This window comes from Haliotis rubra, unplaced genomic scaffold (assembly GCF_003918875.1).
Source record: "Haliotis rubra isolate DU_JTF1 unplaced genomic scaffold, ASM391887v1 Scf560, whole genome shotgun sequence".
In the NCBI taxonomy this organism is placed as follows: domain Eukaryota; kingdom Metazoa; phylum Mollusca; class Gastropoda; order Lepetellida; family Haliotidae; genus Haliotis; species Haliotis rubra.
Genome location: NW_025767258.1, coordinates 644662 through 662973, shown reverse-complemented (window position 1 = coordinate 662973; position 18312 = coordinate 644662). Strand labels below are relative to the sequence as shown.

At 41.4% G+C, this 18312-nt stretch overlaps 1 protein-coding gene across 1 annotated transcript in view; it reads right to left on the bottom strand.

The window, feature by feature from the left end:
* The window catches only part of LOC124254021 (ETS-related transcription factor Elf-3-like), a 38715-nt gene that overhangs the window by 12121 nt on the left and 8282 nt on the right, over positions 1 to 18312 (bottom strand). Inside the window, exon 2 of the mRNA XM_046687885.1 lies at positions 1896 to 1935. Coding sequence (XP_046543841.1) covers positions 1896 to 1935 — 40 coding nt within the window. The remainder of the gene's footprint in view (positions 1 to 1895; positions 1936 to 18312) is intronic.

The following is an 18312-nucleotide window of genomic DNA, read 5'->3' as shown; positions in this document are numbered from 1 at the left end:
ACAGGGGTTTGTAACGAAATAAAATGGTGTCAGGGTACATGTATATATTGTCGTCTCCGTGGTCTTAGTACTGGATAGAAGTGAATGAGTGGGTGAGCGAGTATAGTTTTGCGCCGCTGTTAGCAATATTCCAACAATATCACGGCGGGGGACACCAGAAATGGACTTCACACATTGTACCCATATGGGGAATCGAACACGGGTCTTCGGCGTGACGAGCGAACGCTTTAACCACTAGGCTATCCCACCGCCCCTCTATATAAAAGGAACGGGATGTAACGAAGTGAACGCCGTGCTCGTGTAAGGAAGAGGACCGGGGTTGTCGTTGTGACGAAGCATTTTAACGACTATAATTACTCCACCGTCCCACAAATGTTTGGATGTGTTTATTGTTGTTAATAAATACATGTATGAAATATTCCTGTCTCCATTAGGCGACACATATGTTTTTGTTTTTTTTGGTATACTGCCAAACGAGGGCGATGGGGTAGCCTAGTGGCTAAAGCGTTCGCTCGTCAAACCGAAGTCCCGAGTTCGATTCCCCAGATGGGTACTATATGTTTGAAGCCCATTTTTGGTGAACCTTGTGTAATATTGCTGGAATATTGCTTAAACGGCGTAAAACCAGACTCACTCACAATTGCTAACATTCAGCAAGGAAACAACTAGCCACTGATACCATAACCATCGTCAGGTTTTTATCAAGCCTGACTGGCCGAACCATTTAGTCATCTCGTATTTCAAGCCTAGGTTACTGGATATCGCTTCTAGCCTGAAATCCAGGGGCAACACAAGTGGTCGACTGCTAATAGAAACGATAGGCTGTTAGCATCCTTGCACTGCAGAGGGTTTATGCTGCATAGGAAACCTCATGAGTGTAGTTGGTGGGAAACCAGTGAAGATCAGGGTTAGAATTGATCTTCAGCAACCTATGCTTATCGTAAGAGGTGACTTACGGGGTGGTCGGGGTGGTCAGGCGCATATCGATGCTCATGTTATCAATCACTGGATTGCCTGGCCAGACTCGATTGTTTACAGACCGCCGTCATACAGGTGGAACATTGCTGAGAGCGGGCTTACACCACAGTGAGTGAGTATGGTTTTACGCCTCTTTTAGCAATATTCCAGCAATATCACGGCGCGGGACACCATGTCGGGTCTACGGCGTGACGAGCTAACGTTTTAACCACTAGGCTACCCTACCGCCCACCTTACACAACAAACGCACCCACCTGTGTAACCCTACTTGGCGGTTAAGTCAAGCGGTACAAACGGATCTGGAGGCCGTTGATTTGTATATAACTTGTACAGAGTTGTGTCCCTTGGTCACGCCAGAAACCTCGTGGGTTCGAATCCCGGTTTGTCAGCACCATACCCTTGATCGTGGGTTTCACCGAAGTGGTAAACGTGTGAAACACGCGTCACTTCAGCCTTTTCTGGGTCGGTGGGGTAGCCCAGTAGTTAATGCGTCCGCTCTTCACGCTGAAGACCCGCGTTCGATTCCCAACAATGTATGAAGCCCATTTCTGGTGTCTCTCGCAGTGATATTGCTGGAATATTGCTAAGTGCTGCGTAAAACTAGACTCACTCACACACTCACTTACAGCAACATGAAACAATCAAGATGTCCTTAATTTCTTTCGTTTAGCCCATATTGCCGTTCTATGCATGACCGAGACTACATTACAGTACAATATACAGTGTCTCTTTAAGATACCATACAATTGTATAGCTCACTCACTCACTCATTCAGGCTTTACAACACAATCACGATGTCACGCCGCGACTTAACCGAAATGGTTTCAAACCGGTGGTAAACCAAACTCACCATTTTAACAAAATAGTCAATTTAGTCGATTGCTCTACGAATAAAAATAACTGAAATATATACTTACAGGGACTGTTACCGCTGCCATCCTGAGATCTTTGTTGCACCTGAAACAAAACCCACACATATCATATCGTTAATTATCATGTTAACAGTACCGTTACCTTCAGAAGGCCGTCCGTGGCGTATAGTAGTGGTTATAGAGCGTCCGCCCGGAGAGCGGATGGTCGCGGGTTCGATCCCCGTCCGCGTCATACCAAAAGGCGTTAAAATATGGTATTTGTTGATCCAAGCCTGGCGCTCGGCATTAGTGGGTACAACAAGGACTGGTCGGTTCGGAGTCAGTATAATTTGTCTAAGTGGGGTATTCATGCTTCACTACGACATGGTATCTCAGTGAGCTAGCACTATAAACCAGCTTTAGTCTGGGCTAGTACAAGCAGCCACACATACAAGTAGCCACACATACACACGCATACACGTCGTCAAATGAGCGAAATATTCTCAAATACGACGTTAAATCCCATTCACCTCACCTCACCTCACCTCACCTCACCTCACCTCACCCTTACCTCCAAATAACGAAATGACACGGGAAGATTTAGTCGATAATATTCTAAGAAAACAACGCATCGGTTCAGGTGCTCCTTAGCTGTACCCGACATTTTCATTGACTGGATTTCTTACCTCGCGTGACGGTTCAGAGTATTTGTCTGTTACGAGATACACATGCACTCCACTCCAGTGACACAACCATATTGGTGAAGGTCAAGGATGAGAGGCGACGCTGGGTTTCTTACAGGGGAATTCCGATTCTAAATATAACTTCCTTTATGGGGTGAGCGTCGGCGAATGACGGAGTTACTCGGGAGGAGGTGTTTCTCAGAACTAGTTCAGATACCAGCATGCAGGGGCACAGCGTGACGATATGTAATAGATTCAAGGTCATGCGATAAGAAGTTTGGTGAAATAAACATTGTTTAATGGATTTCGTCACGCGGTTTCTGTTTTCGGACAGCCCCTGTGAGTGAAGGCGGGAAAACCAAGACGACATGTCATTTTTAATGTATGTACCGAAAACATGTGACATATCACGCGTAAAAGGTGATCACATGGCCCAGATGATGTATGAAGTCATGTAAACTGATATACGGTTTATATATGGGCAGGGATATGTGTATATGTATAGAGAGAATATAAAGAGGGAGGATAAGTATAAAATATTATGAGAGAGTAGAGAGAGGAAAGAGAGAGAGAATTTAGGAGAGAGGTGGAGGAGAGAGATAGAGAGGAGGGAGGGAGGTGTGTGTATATGTAAAGAAAGCAGGAAAGAGAGTAAGAGAGAGATAGAGAGAGTGTAGGAGGGAGAAGGGGAGTGGGGTGGAGAGAATAGATAGTAGGGGGTATGTAATAATATGTATGGACAGAGAGACAGAGACAGACAGAGGGAGAGTGGAAGAGATAAGTATATATGTATGGAGAGAGAGTAGGAGGGATATGTACATTTGCATGGAGAGAGAGAAAGAGTTTGGAGAGAGAGAGAGAGAGAGAGAGAGAGAGAGAGAGAGAGAGAGAGAGGAATATGTATATGTGTATGAAGCAAACACAAACACCCAGTCCTCACTGACGCACCAATTTCTCTGGAAATGGTTGGACATAGGACCGCACCCTTATTGCCTTACACAGCCACAAATAACACTATATTGCTCTTGAATAACATCCATTATACTTGAGTTGCAAAGACCCCACTGGGTGAAATATTGTCCCGGATATCCTACTACAAATACATATACACAATGAGGGCCATTGGTCTTATAATCTGGGCTCTAAATGGGGATTACTAACGTCCAAGTTGTCCCCTTTGAATTGAGTTACTTGGAGAAGAGACGTTGAACGTCTATAATAAACATAACTCTTAGAAGCTATTAGACGCGATGTTACATAAAAGCGTGTTTAATCTGACCACTGCTATAATCGTAGTATATATGTTCGTTTAAATTTAAGGCTCAATTTGTCTAAATTGCCAACAGCTGAGGGGATGATGTAAATCCAGCTTGGGTCCATGCAGGTAGCAAAAGTACTGTAAGTCCCTATGGTCCCTAGGATAGTGATCTAACCTCAGTTGTTGGCAACCTATGTATTGTATTGTTGCAGATGGAAATAGTGTTTTATGGTTATATGCTAGTTTTAAGTGGAAATCTGTGATAGACTAATTATTGTCCTTTGCTGACAGGTACGCGTATTGGTCACAATCATCCCTTCCCCATAATCGTCCCACCTTCATCCAAACTGGTATACTCAGTGATATATCTGATAGTGTTTCTTCGTCCCTCGCCCCCCTATCCCTGGCAACCCGTGAAGGTCCGGGTTAGAATATTGATCTTCAGTAACCCATGCTTGGCGTAAGAGGCGACTAACGGGATCGGGTGGTCAGGCTCGCTGACTTGGTTTGACACATGTCATCGGTTCCCTGCATGGCATCTCATTATTACCTCGGACTGTTACAAGCTGCCACTCACCCACAAACGCACGCCAGCCCATCCGCACGCACTTACGCACTCATCTTCAACACATTAAACCCTTCTTCAGCTCAACACATATGAAACTGTTGTACTAATTCTCTGCAATAATTTACATAATTTTCAGTGTTACACGGATTAACAGATTGAGGTGACAGTCTCAAAACACATTCGCATCAAATACAGGAAGCAGCACACGCCAGGGCCAGTGTATGGCTCGGTACGATAAGCGGGGCTCCAAACAAAGTTCATGGTCTACGCAAATTCCTGGGATGTCATATCCGGCAATGTCCCCATTTGGTGCAAGCATTAACCCGAGGGTCGCCCAGATAAGACGGCACGCACTTCCTGATTCAGGCCGTGCATGACATTACAAGACGCCGCGACACACTATACCGCGTCTTGACAATACACTATACAACCCACGCTATCTGTATCTGTCTATAGTTTTTGCAAACTGATTTAGTGGCGCAACAGATCGCTTAGCAGTTATTGTTCGCTATGGGCGCCATAAACCTATGATCGCGGGTTCTAACCTTATATTCTCCATGATGATATTTCTAGCTTTGGCAGAGAGAGCGAGTGAGTTTACTTTTACGCCGCTTTTAAAAATGTAAACAACAAAATATTACAGCATTATTACTGCGGGGGACACCAGAAATGGGCTTCACACATTGTACCCATGTGGGAAATCGAACCCAGGTCTTCGGCGTGACGAGCGAACGATTTAACCACTAGGCTACCCCACCGCCCCCTAGCTTTGGCAGAACAGTTCATGGTTTCACAAAAGTGGTTAACTAAAATACTGGAACATGCATTAAACTAAAATTACTATGATTTGTGTCAGTGCATATATCACCGACCTGTAAACGGACACAACGACCATTTCCCTTCCGCCCAAAGGAAGCCATACAATCTAGTCATTCGTTGATACATACCGTTGATATATCCAACTGGCATGGAAATTGCATATCTGGCATGTGGACATTTTGCCCTGTGTTAAGATTGAGTTTAAACGTAATACGATGGGAATTGTATATCTGACATGCAGACATTTTGCCTCGAGTTAAGTCTGAGTTTTAACGTAATACGATGGGAATTGTATATCTGGCATACAGTCATTTGCCTCGTGTTAAGATTGAGGTTTAAAGTACTACAATGGGCGACGCCATCAGGGTATAGTCAACGTGTTCAAAGAAATCACCCTAACTGCCGAATGCATTACAAGGTTGCTTTCAGCTTGAACTATGCGGACGTGTTGGGTCGGTGTAACCCGCTACCCCTACTTGCATTTTTTGCTTGTCGGGTGACCCCAGTGAGCATTGATTTACGGTTTGTTAGCATTAAGTCACAGTCTCTTTCAGCAGTCGATGTGCAAGCTGAACCTCTGATTGTTGGTGCGAACAGGTAACGTAATACAGGAGTCAAAAGCTGCCAATCCCCCCAATCCAAACCCTCCCCACCCCTTAGCTTAAATGCATTTATAGAGATTGGTTGACATGAGGGTGGAAATTACTATCGGATTGTAAGAGCAGGGGGCAGACGCGACCCTGTTGAAATCCTAGCAATATATTAAAGACGTAGTTTCGAAGCTACAGCATCAATGACGTCGGAGTCTTTCAAAGTTTCAAGTTTTCAAAGTCTTTTTGCAAGCGACGAGGGTGGTGCGATAGCTTCGTGGTTAGGGCGTTCGCTCGTCATGGCGAAGACCCGGGTTCGATTCGCCACATGGGTACAATGTGTGAAGCCCATTTCTGGTGTTCCCTGCCGTGATATTTCTAGAACATCGCTAAAAGCGGCGTAAAACCTAACTTACTCACCCACTCAAAGCGACGATCCAGTACAGAAACTCAGAGTTTCTTAATACAAGCATCTTCACTGAGACGTCATCGAAACAAAGGAGGAATTGAAATCTTAATCGAAACTTGTCCTCAGTCCAAGCAACGCTGGTGCATTGTGTTTGTGACGTTACTCAGTTATGCTAGTCCAAGAATCATCATCATAATTACACAGATTGAGTGAGTTTAGTTTTACGCCTCTTTCAGCATTATTCCAGCAATATCAGGGCGGGGTACACCAGAAATGGGCTTCACACATTGCACCCATGTGGAGAATCGAACCCGAGTCTTCGGCGAACGCTAAACTACTAGGCCACCCGCCGCCCCTTTAATTACACAGAGACACTGTATTAGTTTAAAGAATCTAACGTTGATCCCTTTCCTGGACATGAGAACTGTACCTCTTTAACCAAGCAACAAATTAGAACACCAGTGTTATTTAACACTCTGCTATAAATAACCATTTACTTGAAGATGCATGATAGGAAATGTACCAAAATGTTCGGATCAAAATATGCTCAAGACCCTCTCTTATCACAGCGATAATGTCACGCACATCAACTATGACTGCGTTATCTCATGGCTTTTGTTTGCATAGTAGCCGGAGAACACATAATAGTGTTACTTCAGCCATAGATAACACACGCGTTCATCTAGTGTAATCGCACCCATATCCTACTTGTCATATGCCTATAACAGCCACCTTGTTGATCGAATCGGCACAACCTGGTTTTAATAATGAATATTGAGGCATTAGGTAATTAACGATGATCTTTTTTGATAAAAGGCATTGCAATCACCTTCTTTGGGTATTGTATTATATACTCATGCCAATAATGGTTGTCACACACACACACACACACACACACACACACACACACACACACACACACACACACACACACACACACACACACACACACCCCTCTTTAATTAAAAAAATTGATGGGGGTGACAACCATTATTGGCATGAGTATATATATACCTTTTTATAAAAATAATCACAAGCAAGTTTTTTAAGGCAATTCTGGCACATATCACATAGATAAGCCCTCGGACACAAACCGCATAGAGGTATAGCAGTGATATTGTGCACTTGCTATACTGTGTAAATGTATTGAATAACTGCTCCAACTATCCTGCTCAATGTTAAACTTAATTCTGTTAACATTTTATTAAAAGCCAAACTTATAAATGAAAGAAGCGTTATTAAACGTCACATGGAAATGGATCTATTTTTTAGAGTTAAGAGCCAAAACACATTTAGCACTGGGTATTTGCATGCATTGGTTTGAATTGTCAACGGTAAGATATTTTTTTGTATAAAGACATTTGCTTTATGACAAATTTCAGAACATAACACGACTAACTGCAATCACTGGGATGCAAACATATTAAATTTCACTTATTTCAGTTAAATCTTACAATGACAATATATCATGTATGGTTGTTATAAGAATACACGAAATAAGAGTGAGTTGCAGGATGAAATACACGCTCAAACATTACCCGTAGTTCAAAACTTCAAGTCAAATTTCCAACTCACCTGTGCGTCAGCGTGGGAGTGAAGTAAAGAGATCTGGCGCACTGAGCATTCACGTCTATCTCGTTCGGTGTTTTGATGCTTGACAGGCTACGAGACAACCCCGGTTTCTCGAGAATACTAAATGTATTCCCCAGATGTATTTATATACATCAGAATGATTCACATGCGCATGCGCATGCGCGGATCCCTCACTGCACTGTACATTTACCGCTACAAATTACACTAGGTCACGTTAGTGTTACAGCATGCTTGAATGAGAATTCTATAACAGTAAATGAGGCTCGCGCTGAGCGAAATATGTACATTTGTAATTGACTGCTGATTTGGTCGACAGTGACAGGAGAGGACAAGGGAGTTGTGAATGGTGGAATCTTTGAGTTTAGGGATTGTTCATAATATATGGCTAAGGGGGGTTGATGACTTTTATGGAGCAATGTGGATGGCCCCCTCCCTCTAAACTTTACGTGCAAAGTAAGTGACACCCTGCATGTCATATACAAAATTAATACCCCCACCGCAAGCATAACTTGAAAAATATTTTTTATGTATAGAGTTGCTGAAACCGCAACCCCTACCTCCCATCAAACACCACCACCCCTAACCCCACCCCGCTTACATGTTAATGTGTACATTATTGATGAACCCTCCTACCTCCCCAGAACAAAACAGGTGACACACGCGCACACACACGCACAATCTCTCCCAACCCGAAAAGGTGTAATTGAAATAATAAGAACGATCGCACACATACATACACACTCCCCCTATCCCTCACACGACATACACACATACACACGCACAAACGCACGCAAACCCAAAGACACGCACTAGCCCGCACACATAATCACCTCCACCCCTCTAAACCCTGCCTTTATAACAACTTGCATCCGTGCTTACTTAGCTGTCAGGCTCAATGTTATAATTTATTGACGTCAGGTGTCTCGTGGCGGGTTCTTCATATTTGATCTGATTCACACTACATCTCGATAAATCTATCGCTTGTGGTTTTAGACTGTTGCAAACAAAGTATAAAAAAATCTTCCCCCTTCCTTATTTTAAATCTAACAGTTAAAGTGTCAGTTTAGGGAAAACATCCAGTACTGTAGCTCATGCTTAGAATCGAGGTCGCAGTAAAGACACATTCTTAGGTTCGGGAAATTATCATAAATGAAATGAAATATCATCTGAAGTTTATTGAAAAACTAATGTGTCTAATTCTGGATTTCCTCATAGACAACATTTGTGGTCAAACTTGGGATGGGAAGCACGGAACAGACATTCCAGTAGGCACCAAAATGTCTCCCCTCTTGGTAGTCCGTTTCTTCAGGCATACGAGTCAGAATTTCTGCTGAGATTCGCAAACACTCAAACAAATAAATTTGAAACTTGAAACTTACGCTTTTTCACATCGTTGCAAATTACTGAAGTAGCAAAATCACTTCCAATGATTTACCTGCCAGAATTTAAATTAGAAGAGACCAGTGAAACCACCCCACCCAATCTACTTTTAATAAAATTCGGTTTTATTTTAGATGTATGCGTACAACTTCAGCCTGACTAAAAACTATCCACAAGATTGTATGACATGACTTCAACTATCAACTGGCCTACTATTCCACGTATCCTAACTGCGTAGATCGATGCTGATGCTGATGATCACTGGATTGTGTGGTTCCATAGCTGGAATATTGCTGAGTGCGGCGTAAAACTGAACTCACTCACTCAATCTAGTGTTCCACTATATTCAGCATTATTTCAGCATTCAGGAAGATACGACGCTTGCTCACAAGTTGATCAGACTCAAAGCAGTCAAGTGCTTTGTTGAATTTTTTCAAAAGATTTAACGGTTGACACGTTGAAGACATGTTCATGTTTGTCTCACCAGCTTCTCTTTTTGACTTATAGGATATATTCCCATGTTTGTTGAGGTGAGTAATTGACTTGCCTTTTCCTTGTGTTTGGAATGGGGGCCTCGAATGGAAATCCTCACACATGTAACAACACTATTCGATAGTAATTGATATACACATTATAGTCGGGATCGAACAATGGAATGTTTTCAGCAAAGATTTTTAATGGTGCTTTCATGACCCGTGAAGACCCGGGTTAGAACTGGTCTTCAGAAACCCATGTTTGTCGGAAGAGGCGACTAACGGGATCGGGTGGTCAGGCTCGCTGACTTATGTCATCGTATCCAAATTGCGTAGATCGACACTCATGCTGTTGATCACTGGATTGTTTGGTCCAGACAGACCGCCGCCATATAGCTGAATATTGCTGAGTGCGACGTTAAACAACCAACCAAGCAACCAACCATTAAAACCCGGACAATTAGTAACACATTCCAATGATAGGTCGCATCACATATATTCAATAAGATTAAGGACTAAGAAACCATCTGTCAGTAAATAAGAGAAACTCACGATTTCTTTGTTTATATTTGTCATTTGATTAAGACGGACACACATTTTCTTGCGGGTGACTGTGACATCAAGCCGGTAGCACCGGGTTTTGGCGATGCGGGTGAGTAAGACCTGTTCAACAAGTGGTTTCTTATTCCTAAATATGAAAGATTTGATGATAAATTTTGTTTCCGGGAAGTCTATTTCCTTAAACAACTTGCCAATGCTTTTACTAAAAAGCAAACCCGCGTTATCTGTTTTCAAGACAAACTTTTGATTAAAACTCAGATTTATCAGATGTTACAAACTGGAAGGGGATCGGACAACAGCCAAGTTAATATCTACATAAATATTTCTCGCCATAAATATTGAAATACAATTGTAACATTCAGTAGAGAAATATATATTTGAAGGAATATTCAAATATAGTACGTTATGTATGTTGGGAGTTTAACCACGTCTGGGCATGCCTTTTGTTAGAGTTGAATTTAACAATATTTAAAACATAACACCATTTATATCGTTTTGTTTTTGCGATAAATCTCTTTCCTTCTTAATAGGATTGTAGATGTCGCTGATGTTCCCTTGGTATATATATGTTATAAATGTTATTAAAATATATATATACAATGCTGCAGTTATATGTATTTGTAGACCAGGTTCTATTCGTCGTCTAGTTTACGGGTTCGAATCTGGTTCGCTACGATTTTATAACCCTTGGTCAGTCTCACTATAGCCTCGCTCACTTCGGACTCACAATATACCGACACGAGTGAAATTCTGTTAACACAAACTTACCCATTTCACCTGAAGACTCGTTGATAAATGAGCTGGGATCTAGTGTCCACACTCATGTCGGCACATTTGCAACCACTCGAATTCTTTTCTACTTAATTAATGCTATAAGGCATTTTAGTTGATTCTGAAAAAGATACATTTCATGAAAGTCGTACTGTCAGATGGAGCCTCATAACACACACACCCCACCACCACCGCCTCGCTCCCCGTAGCATACCCATCCTCCTCTCTCCCCTCCCCACCAAACGCACACTCATATTACGGAGACACACCTTGATATGATTTGCAACATTGTTTAAATTGCATTTAATTCATTTGCAGGTCCTTCTAAATTATCCTTATTTTAATTATGTCCTGATATAATGATAACCGGGATAAATTGTTTGTCCAATAATTAAGGGGAAAATAACTACACGAAACAGGCGTTTCGACGTTGATGTTGATAAACGTTTTCGATACCTCTGCATGTCCTCAATAAAAGGGAAGTCGTGGTATCGTGAACATTTCAGCTTTTACTACATTTTGATTTCAGTCTACACTAAATTTACGACAGTCGAACACATACCAATTCTCTACCTTCTGACACTGACCCGTTTAAGCCAAGTGGAAACGATCGAATATTCATTTTCGACTTCTTCGAAAAATTCAAAGCCACATGATTCGGACAGGGAGACCTGGACATCATGGTCTGGACTGGACAAGGGAATTGCAATGACCCTTGTCATGAGGGCAGTATGGCATACAGATAGCCAGGACACCAATCCTGAAGACTGGAACCAATGGTTCTGGATCCGGACTCGCCTATTGGAAGAATACTTAACGGAATTGTGGCATTGTTGAACAAAGGCGTCAAGATGCTGACCAATGTATGTGTAAAACACACTGCTGTCGAATCCTAATCGCTTGGACCGTAATTAGTTCGAGAGAACAGAACATAATGATGATGAAACATATACGAGCAATGAATTCTAAGAATGGAGCCTCTGAAAACGAAATTTGGATTAAAGATGTGTTCTCAAGTGGTATCCAGAGTTCGAGACAAGAGATGTGACTCTGCTGCCGTCAACGAGGGTGGCAGGGTAAGGATCTGAATGCTGAAATGTTGCTGAAATGGAGGCAACTGTCAAATGTTACCCATAACAGTCTGTTTTAAGGTGCGAATCCTGCTCATCGGATAAAGGCATTGCATGTGGTAAGTCATATGCTGTGTTAAAACGCATAAAAAATCTTGCCATTTCAAAAACAGTTCTCCGCAATATCTCATAAAACATCAACGATGACCAGTTTATTTCAGTCATAACGAAATGCACTGTACAATGTATACTGTTAAACGTCAATGCCAGAAAATAACCAATCTGGATTATTGGTCGATGCACATTCCATTGGGCGTTACAGGGAAAGCAACGATGACAATTGTATGAATGGAGCGCTGAAAATCAATGAAGACAACTGGTGTTGAAATGTGTATATTTGATATAAACAAAACAATACCGTATTACAAATGTTAGATCAGGAATCCATACTGTACCATTATGATACTAGTCATATGTTCAAGAACCATAGTCACTACATGTACGCTGCTTGTAGCAATGTCCTAACTAACGAAGAATGGGAGTTGTCAGAGAATCGAACCCAGGATCATGAGACATGATAACTATACTCAGCCCACTTACACAAAGTTATCTTAGCTCTACGACTCCCTTAAGTCTATATCAGGGTATGCAGCGCCTTGACTACTGTGTGTAAATGGGCTCTGGTGTATCTCCTAAACATATACTTAAAATACAATAATTCCTGTGAAAAGTGAGAAACCATTACCATGAAGCATCTTTTGTTCCATTCATGACGTCATTGGTTCATAACTTCTCCAACCCTTTCTTGGACATCCGGGCTAGAAATGGTCTTCATCAACCGTCATTCCAATTTTCTGTATAATTTTGAATTGACAGAATATTCCAATTGTTTGTGCATGTGCATCAATCTAGTTTCTATTGATTACGTACAATCTGTCGAAAGATGCGACTATCGGGATCAAGTGGTTATGCTAACTGACTTGGTTGAAGCAAATCATTGTATCCCGACTGGGATCGATGCTCATGATATCAGTCATTGGATTGTCTAGCCCATGCTAGAATATTTACAAATCGCGTCATATAGCTGGAATATTTCTGAGTGGAAAGCAACAGACAAACATTATCTCACGGTATTTGTAATAAGTTCACATTATTAATAACTATTTTTCTTTCAGCCTAAATATGTTCTCCATCGTTCTCTTTCTTAATGATGTTGTTAGTTATGTAAAGGAAGGTTCGAACATACCATTCAGAACAAAAGATACTAAACGCTAAAATAAGCAGACAGAGTTACCTCCCTTCTTCTAACACAAACGATGTAGAATAAACGCAGCGTAAATATCATTCTGTGATGTAATCAAAACATTGTTCCAAAATTACACTGTGGAATAAATGGTTCTTGACTTTCACGTAAAAATATGGTCACTAAATTGTTAACATCCTTTTAGCCACCTCTTCTAATAAAATGTGATCAACACTGGCCCATTCCGAGTGAAAACTGCAAATAGATGTTTCGCTACATACTTAGAGCAGGTTATCGACACACATCGATATACAACTGAAGTCGTACAATATCGCCGTAATTAATGTCAGCCAACGCCCTACACGTCCCGGTTATCCTGTCAGTTAACGTACGAGTTGCTCTAATCAAGTCAGACAACAATGTACACGTCTTGCTAGTGAAGTAAGACAAACCTATAAATGTCCGACAACGACATTCTAATGTCACTGGCCAAGTCTGACGACAATATAAAAGACTCACTGATAATGTCAGACAACAGATACAAGTCTCATTAATCAAGTCAGACAACAGATACAAGACTCACTAATCAAGTCAGACAACAGATACAAGACTCACTAATCAAGTCAGACAACAGATACAAGACTCACTAATCAAGTCAGACAACAGATACAAGACTCACTAATCAAGTCAGACAACAGATACAATACTCATTAATCATGTCAGACAACAGCCCAAACTTTATCGAATGTTATAATAATAATCAAACATGTATTTTTGTAAAGCCAGTCAATAGATCAGGAAATCATTGCATGTGCAGTTAATACGGTTTCAGAGGCTCAACAAGCGAGTACTTTGAGTGAGTATGGTTTTACGCCGCTCTTAGCAATGGTCCAGCAATATCACGGCGGGGCACACCAGAAATGTGCTTCACACATTGTACCCATGTGGGAAATCGAACCCGGGACGCTATAACCACTAGGCTACCCCACCGCCCCAGCTTATAAAGGGCGTAAACAGTTACACAGAGTTCGTTACCGTCTTATAACTCACAGCTATATTGACGTTCACTCGTGGTACCAATGACTACTTCACTTGAAGACTTGAGAAGGTCAAGTATATTGTCTGTAAACAAGTATTTAAAAACTACTTTTCTCCACACGTTTCGGTTTACGTCATAAATTGTTAATTTTTCTATCACACATTTTTCGGGAATCTGGTCCTCGATAAGCGAGTTTAAATTTCCGCAGTGACACACTAATCGATAGGTACAGTAATACAGTAATTTATTCCCGGGTAGTAGGGGACACGAGTGGTCCACTCGTCTCAGAAGATTGAGTGAGTGAGTTTAGTTTTACGCCGCTTTGAGCGATATTCCAGCGCTATCAAAGCGGGGGACACCAGAGCGTCTCAGATGAGACCACTGAGCTGCACCGTTCAGTTTCAACGATACCTAGACCATGCATCAAAGCTAAGATTCGAAATGAATATTACCCTTGGACACGAGGGAGTAATCTCACAGAGGGATATGTTTACTGCCTTTGTCACTTCAGGATTTCTAGACCTGACACGCGTTGTTCACTCACTCACTCACTCACCCAAACACCCAAACACTCACTCACTCACTCACTCACCCAAACACCCAAACACTCACACACTCACTCACTCAAACACTCACCCACCCACTCACTCACTCACCCAAGCACCCAACCACTTATTCACTCACTCACTCACTCTTTACAAGATATTCCCTTACAACATGCAAATCTTCACGTAGACCATGTTGTTTACGCCAAATGGCTCTATGTTTTATCATAAAATCACCATGTGTTTAAAACCACTGAAAACAAACAAACACAAGATGAATGTTCAACCGCCAAAGATAAACAAACGCGTGTTATATAATCACGAGGTTACCCTGTTGATAAGGTATAGTCCTTCCATACGAGTTATCACATTTTACCCGTATATCAGCGACACAATACGTCTGATATGACGCCCCGTGTGTAATTGGTTTGCTTATGTTGTGTGTATTCTACCCGCTATCCCTCTGCTCAGCGTGTATGTAATCTGTATTCTACCCGTGTCCCACCAGCTTGCTGCTGTGTTCTACCTGTGTGCTGCATGCATCTGTATTCTACCAGCTTGCTGCTGTGTTCTACCAGCTTGCTACTGTATTCTACCAGCTTGCTACTGTATTCTACCAGCTTGCTACTGTATTCTACCAGCTTGCTACTTACTGTTCTGTTCTGACACCGATCTACCATATGCTATCTGTTATTTACCACTGATCTATCTGTGTGCTACTCAAGCGTTCCTTAACTATACCCACGTTCTACCCGTGTACGCTATAAAATTATAACCAAGTACTCTCTGAAATTATAGCCAAGTGCCTCCCCTGAAATTATAACCAAGTACTTCCCTTGTGCTGTCTGAAATTTTAACCAAATATTCTCTGAAATTATTACCAAGTGCTACCCATGTGCTCTCGGAAAATATAGCCAAGTGCTACCCATGTGCTCTCTGAAATTATTACCAAGTGCTACCCATGTGCTCTCTGAAAATATAGCCAAGTGCTACCCATGTGCTATCTAAAATTATGACCATGTGCTAATCATGTGCTCTCTGAAATTATTACCAAGTGCTACCCATGTGCTCTCTGAAAATATAGCCAAGTGCTACCCATGTGCTCTCTGAAAATATAGCCAAATGCTACCCATGTGCTATCTAAAATTATAACCAAGTGCTACCCATGTGCTCTCTGAAATTATAACCAAGTGCTACCCATGTGCTATCTGAAATTATAACCAAGTGCTACCCATGTGCTTTCTGAAAATATAACCAAGTGCTACCCATGTGCTATCTAAAATTATAACCAAGTACTACCCATGTGCTTTCTGAAAATATAACCAAGTGCTACCCATGATTGTGTTATCTGAAATTATAACCAAGTGCTACCCATGTGCTCTCTGAAAATATAACCAAGTCCTATCCATGCGCTCTCTGACATTATAACCAAGTGCTATCAATGTGTTATCTGAAATTATAACCAAGTGCTATCCATGTGTTATCTGAAACTATAACCGAGTGCTAGCCACGTGTTATCTGAAAACATAACCAAGTGCTACCCATGTGTTATCTGAAACTATAACCAAGTGCTACCCATGGGCTCTCTGAAACTATAACTACCCATGTGTTATCAAGTGCTACCCATGTGTTATCTGAAACTATAACCAAGTGCTAACCATGTGTTATCTGAAATATGGCCCATGTGCTATCTGAAACATGTGCTACCCATGTGTTATCTGAAACTATAACCAAGTGCTACCCATGTGTTATCTGAAACTATAACCAAGTGCTACCCATGTGTTATCTGAAAATTATAACCAAGTGCTACCCATGTGTTATCTGAAACTATAACCAAGTGCTACCCATGTGTTATCTGAAATTATAACCAAGTGCTACCCATGTGTTATCTGAAACTATAACCAAGTGCTAACCATGTGCTCTCTGAAAATATGGCCATGTGCTAGCCATGTGTTATCTGAAAAAACATAACCAAGTGCTACCCATGTGTTATCTGAAACTATAACCAAGTGCTACCCATGTGTTATCTGAAACTATAACCAAGTACTACCCATGTGTTATCTGAAACTATAACCAAGTGCTACCCATGTGTTATCTGAAACTATAACCAAGTGCTACCCATGTGCTCTCAAAACTATAACCAAGTGTTATCTGAAACTATACCCATGTGTGTTATCTGAAACTATAACCTAAGTGCTACCCATGTGTTATCTGAAACTATAACCAAGTGCTACCCATGTGTTATCTGAAACTATAACCAAGTACTACCCATGTGTTATCTGAAATTATAACCAATGCTACTAGCCAAGTGCTACCCATGTGTTATCTGAAAACATAAAACCAAGTCCTACCCATGTGTTATCTGAAACTATAACCAAGTGCTACCCATGTGTTATCTGAAATTATAACCATGCTGAACTACCCATGTATCTGCCCATCTGATTACCACCCAAAGTGCTTGTGCTATAACCAAGTATGTGTTAACAAATTACCAAGTGCTACCCATGTGTTATCTGTCCCGTATCAAGTGCCTTCTCAGTTATGTACTATGACCATGTGTTATCTGAAACTATAACCAACCCATTACTGAAACTATAACCAAGTGCTACCCATGTTTATCTGAAACTATAACCAAGTCCCCATGTGTTATCTACCCATGTACCCATATCTGAAACTTCTAGCCATGTGATAGTCATGCACTTACCACGTACACCTTATATAGTCTAACAATGTGCTACTCGTATACTATCTGTACTTTAAAATGCTTTGTATTCTATCCACGTTTTGCTGATTTTATCCCAGCTCTGTTCGCTTCCCGTGTTAGTGGGGCGTTGGGGTAGCCCAGTGGTTAGAGCATTCGTTCGTCACGCCGGAGGCCCGGGGTTCGATTCCGGGTACCTCTGTTGTGAAAAACCAAGTACATGTGAATAGTGCTGTAAACCAGGCAACATAATCTAACCAGTGATTGACCAGTTCCTTGTAACAAATATGTTTATTTATTCTATTATTATAAATATTCGTTTTAAAAAATCAACCTCAGACACAAGACCATCATAATTCCCACACCCTCATATTCGCGCGACGGCTGTTCACAGAGATCAGCAAGAGACTTTGATTTTCACCAAAACACTCTTGCACGCTGTTTAAACAATATAACAAAAACCGTAAAAGCGAATGAGGAAAGCTATATTGATGTTTTGTGGAATTTTCCATTGATTGTGTAGCTTGTCTCCCGCTCCCCATCGTTTCGCAACGGGAATAGGAACCTGAATACGTCTGATAATAATTGAAGTTTTCTTGAATTTAATGAATCACAATTTAATATGAATCACATACACAGTAAATGTAAACGTCCATCATACTAAACTGATTTTAGGAAGGATGACAATATATGGAAGAACAACCTCTTTATCATAGAGGTATAGCCAAGTGGTTAAGGCGTTCGCTCGTCACGCTGAAGACCCGGGTTCGATTCCCCACA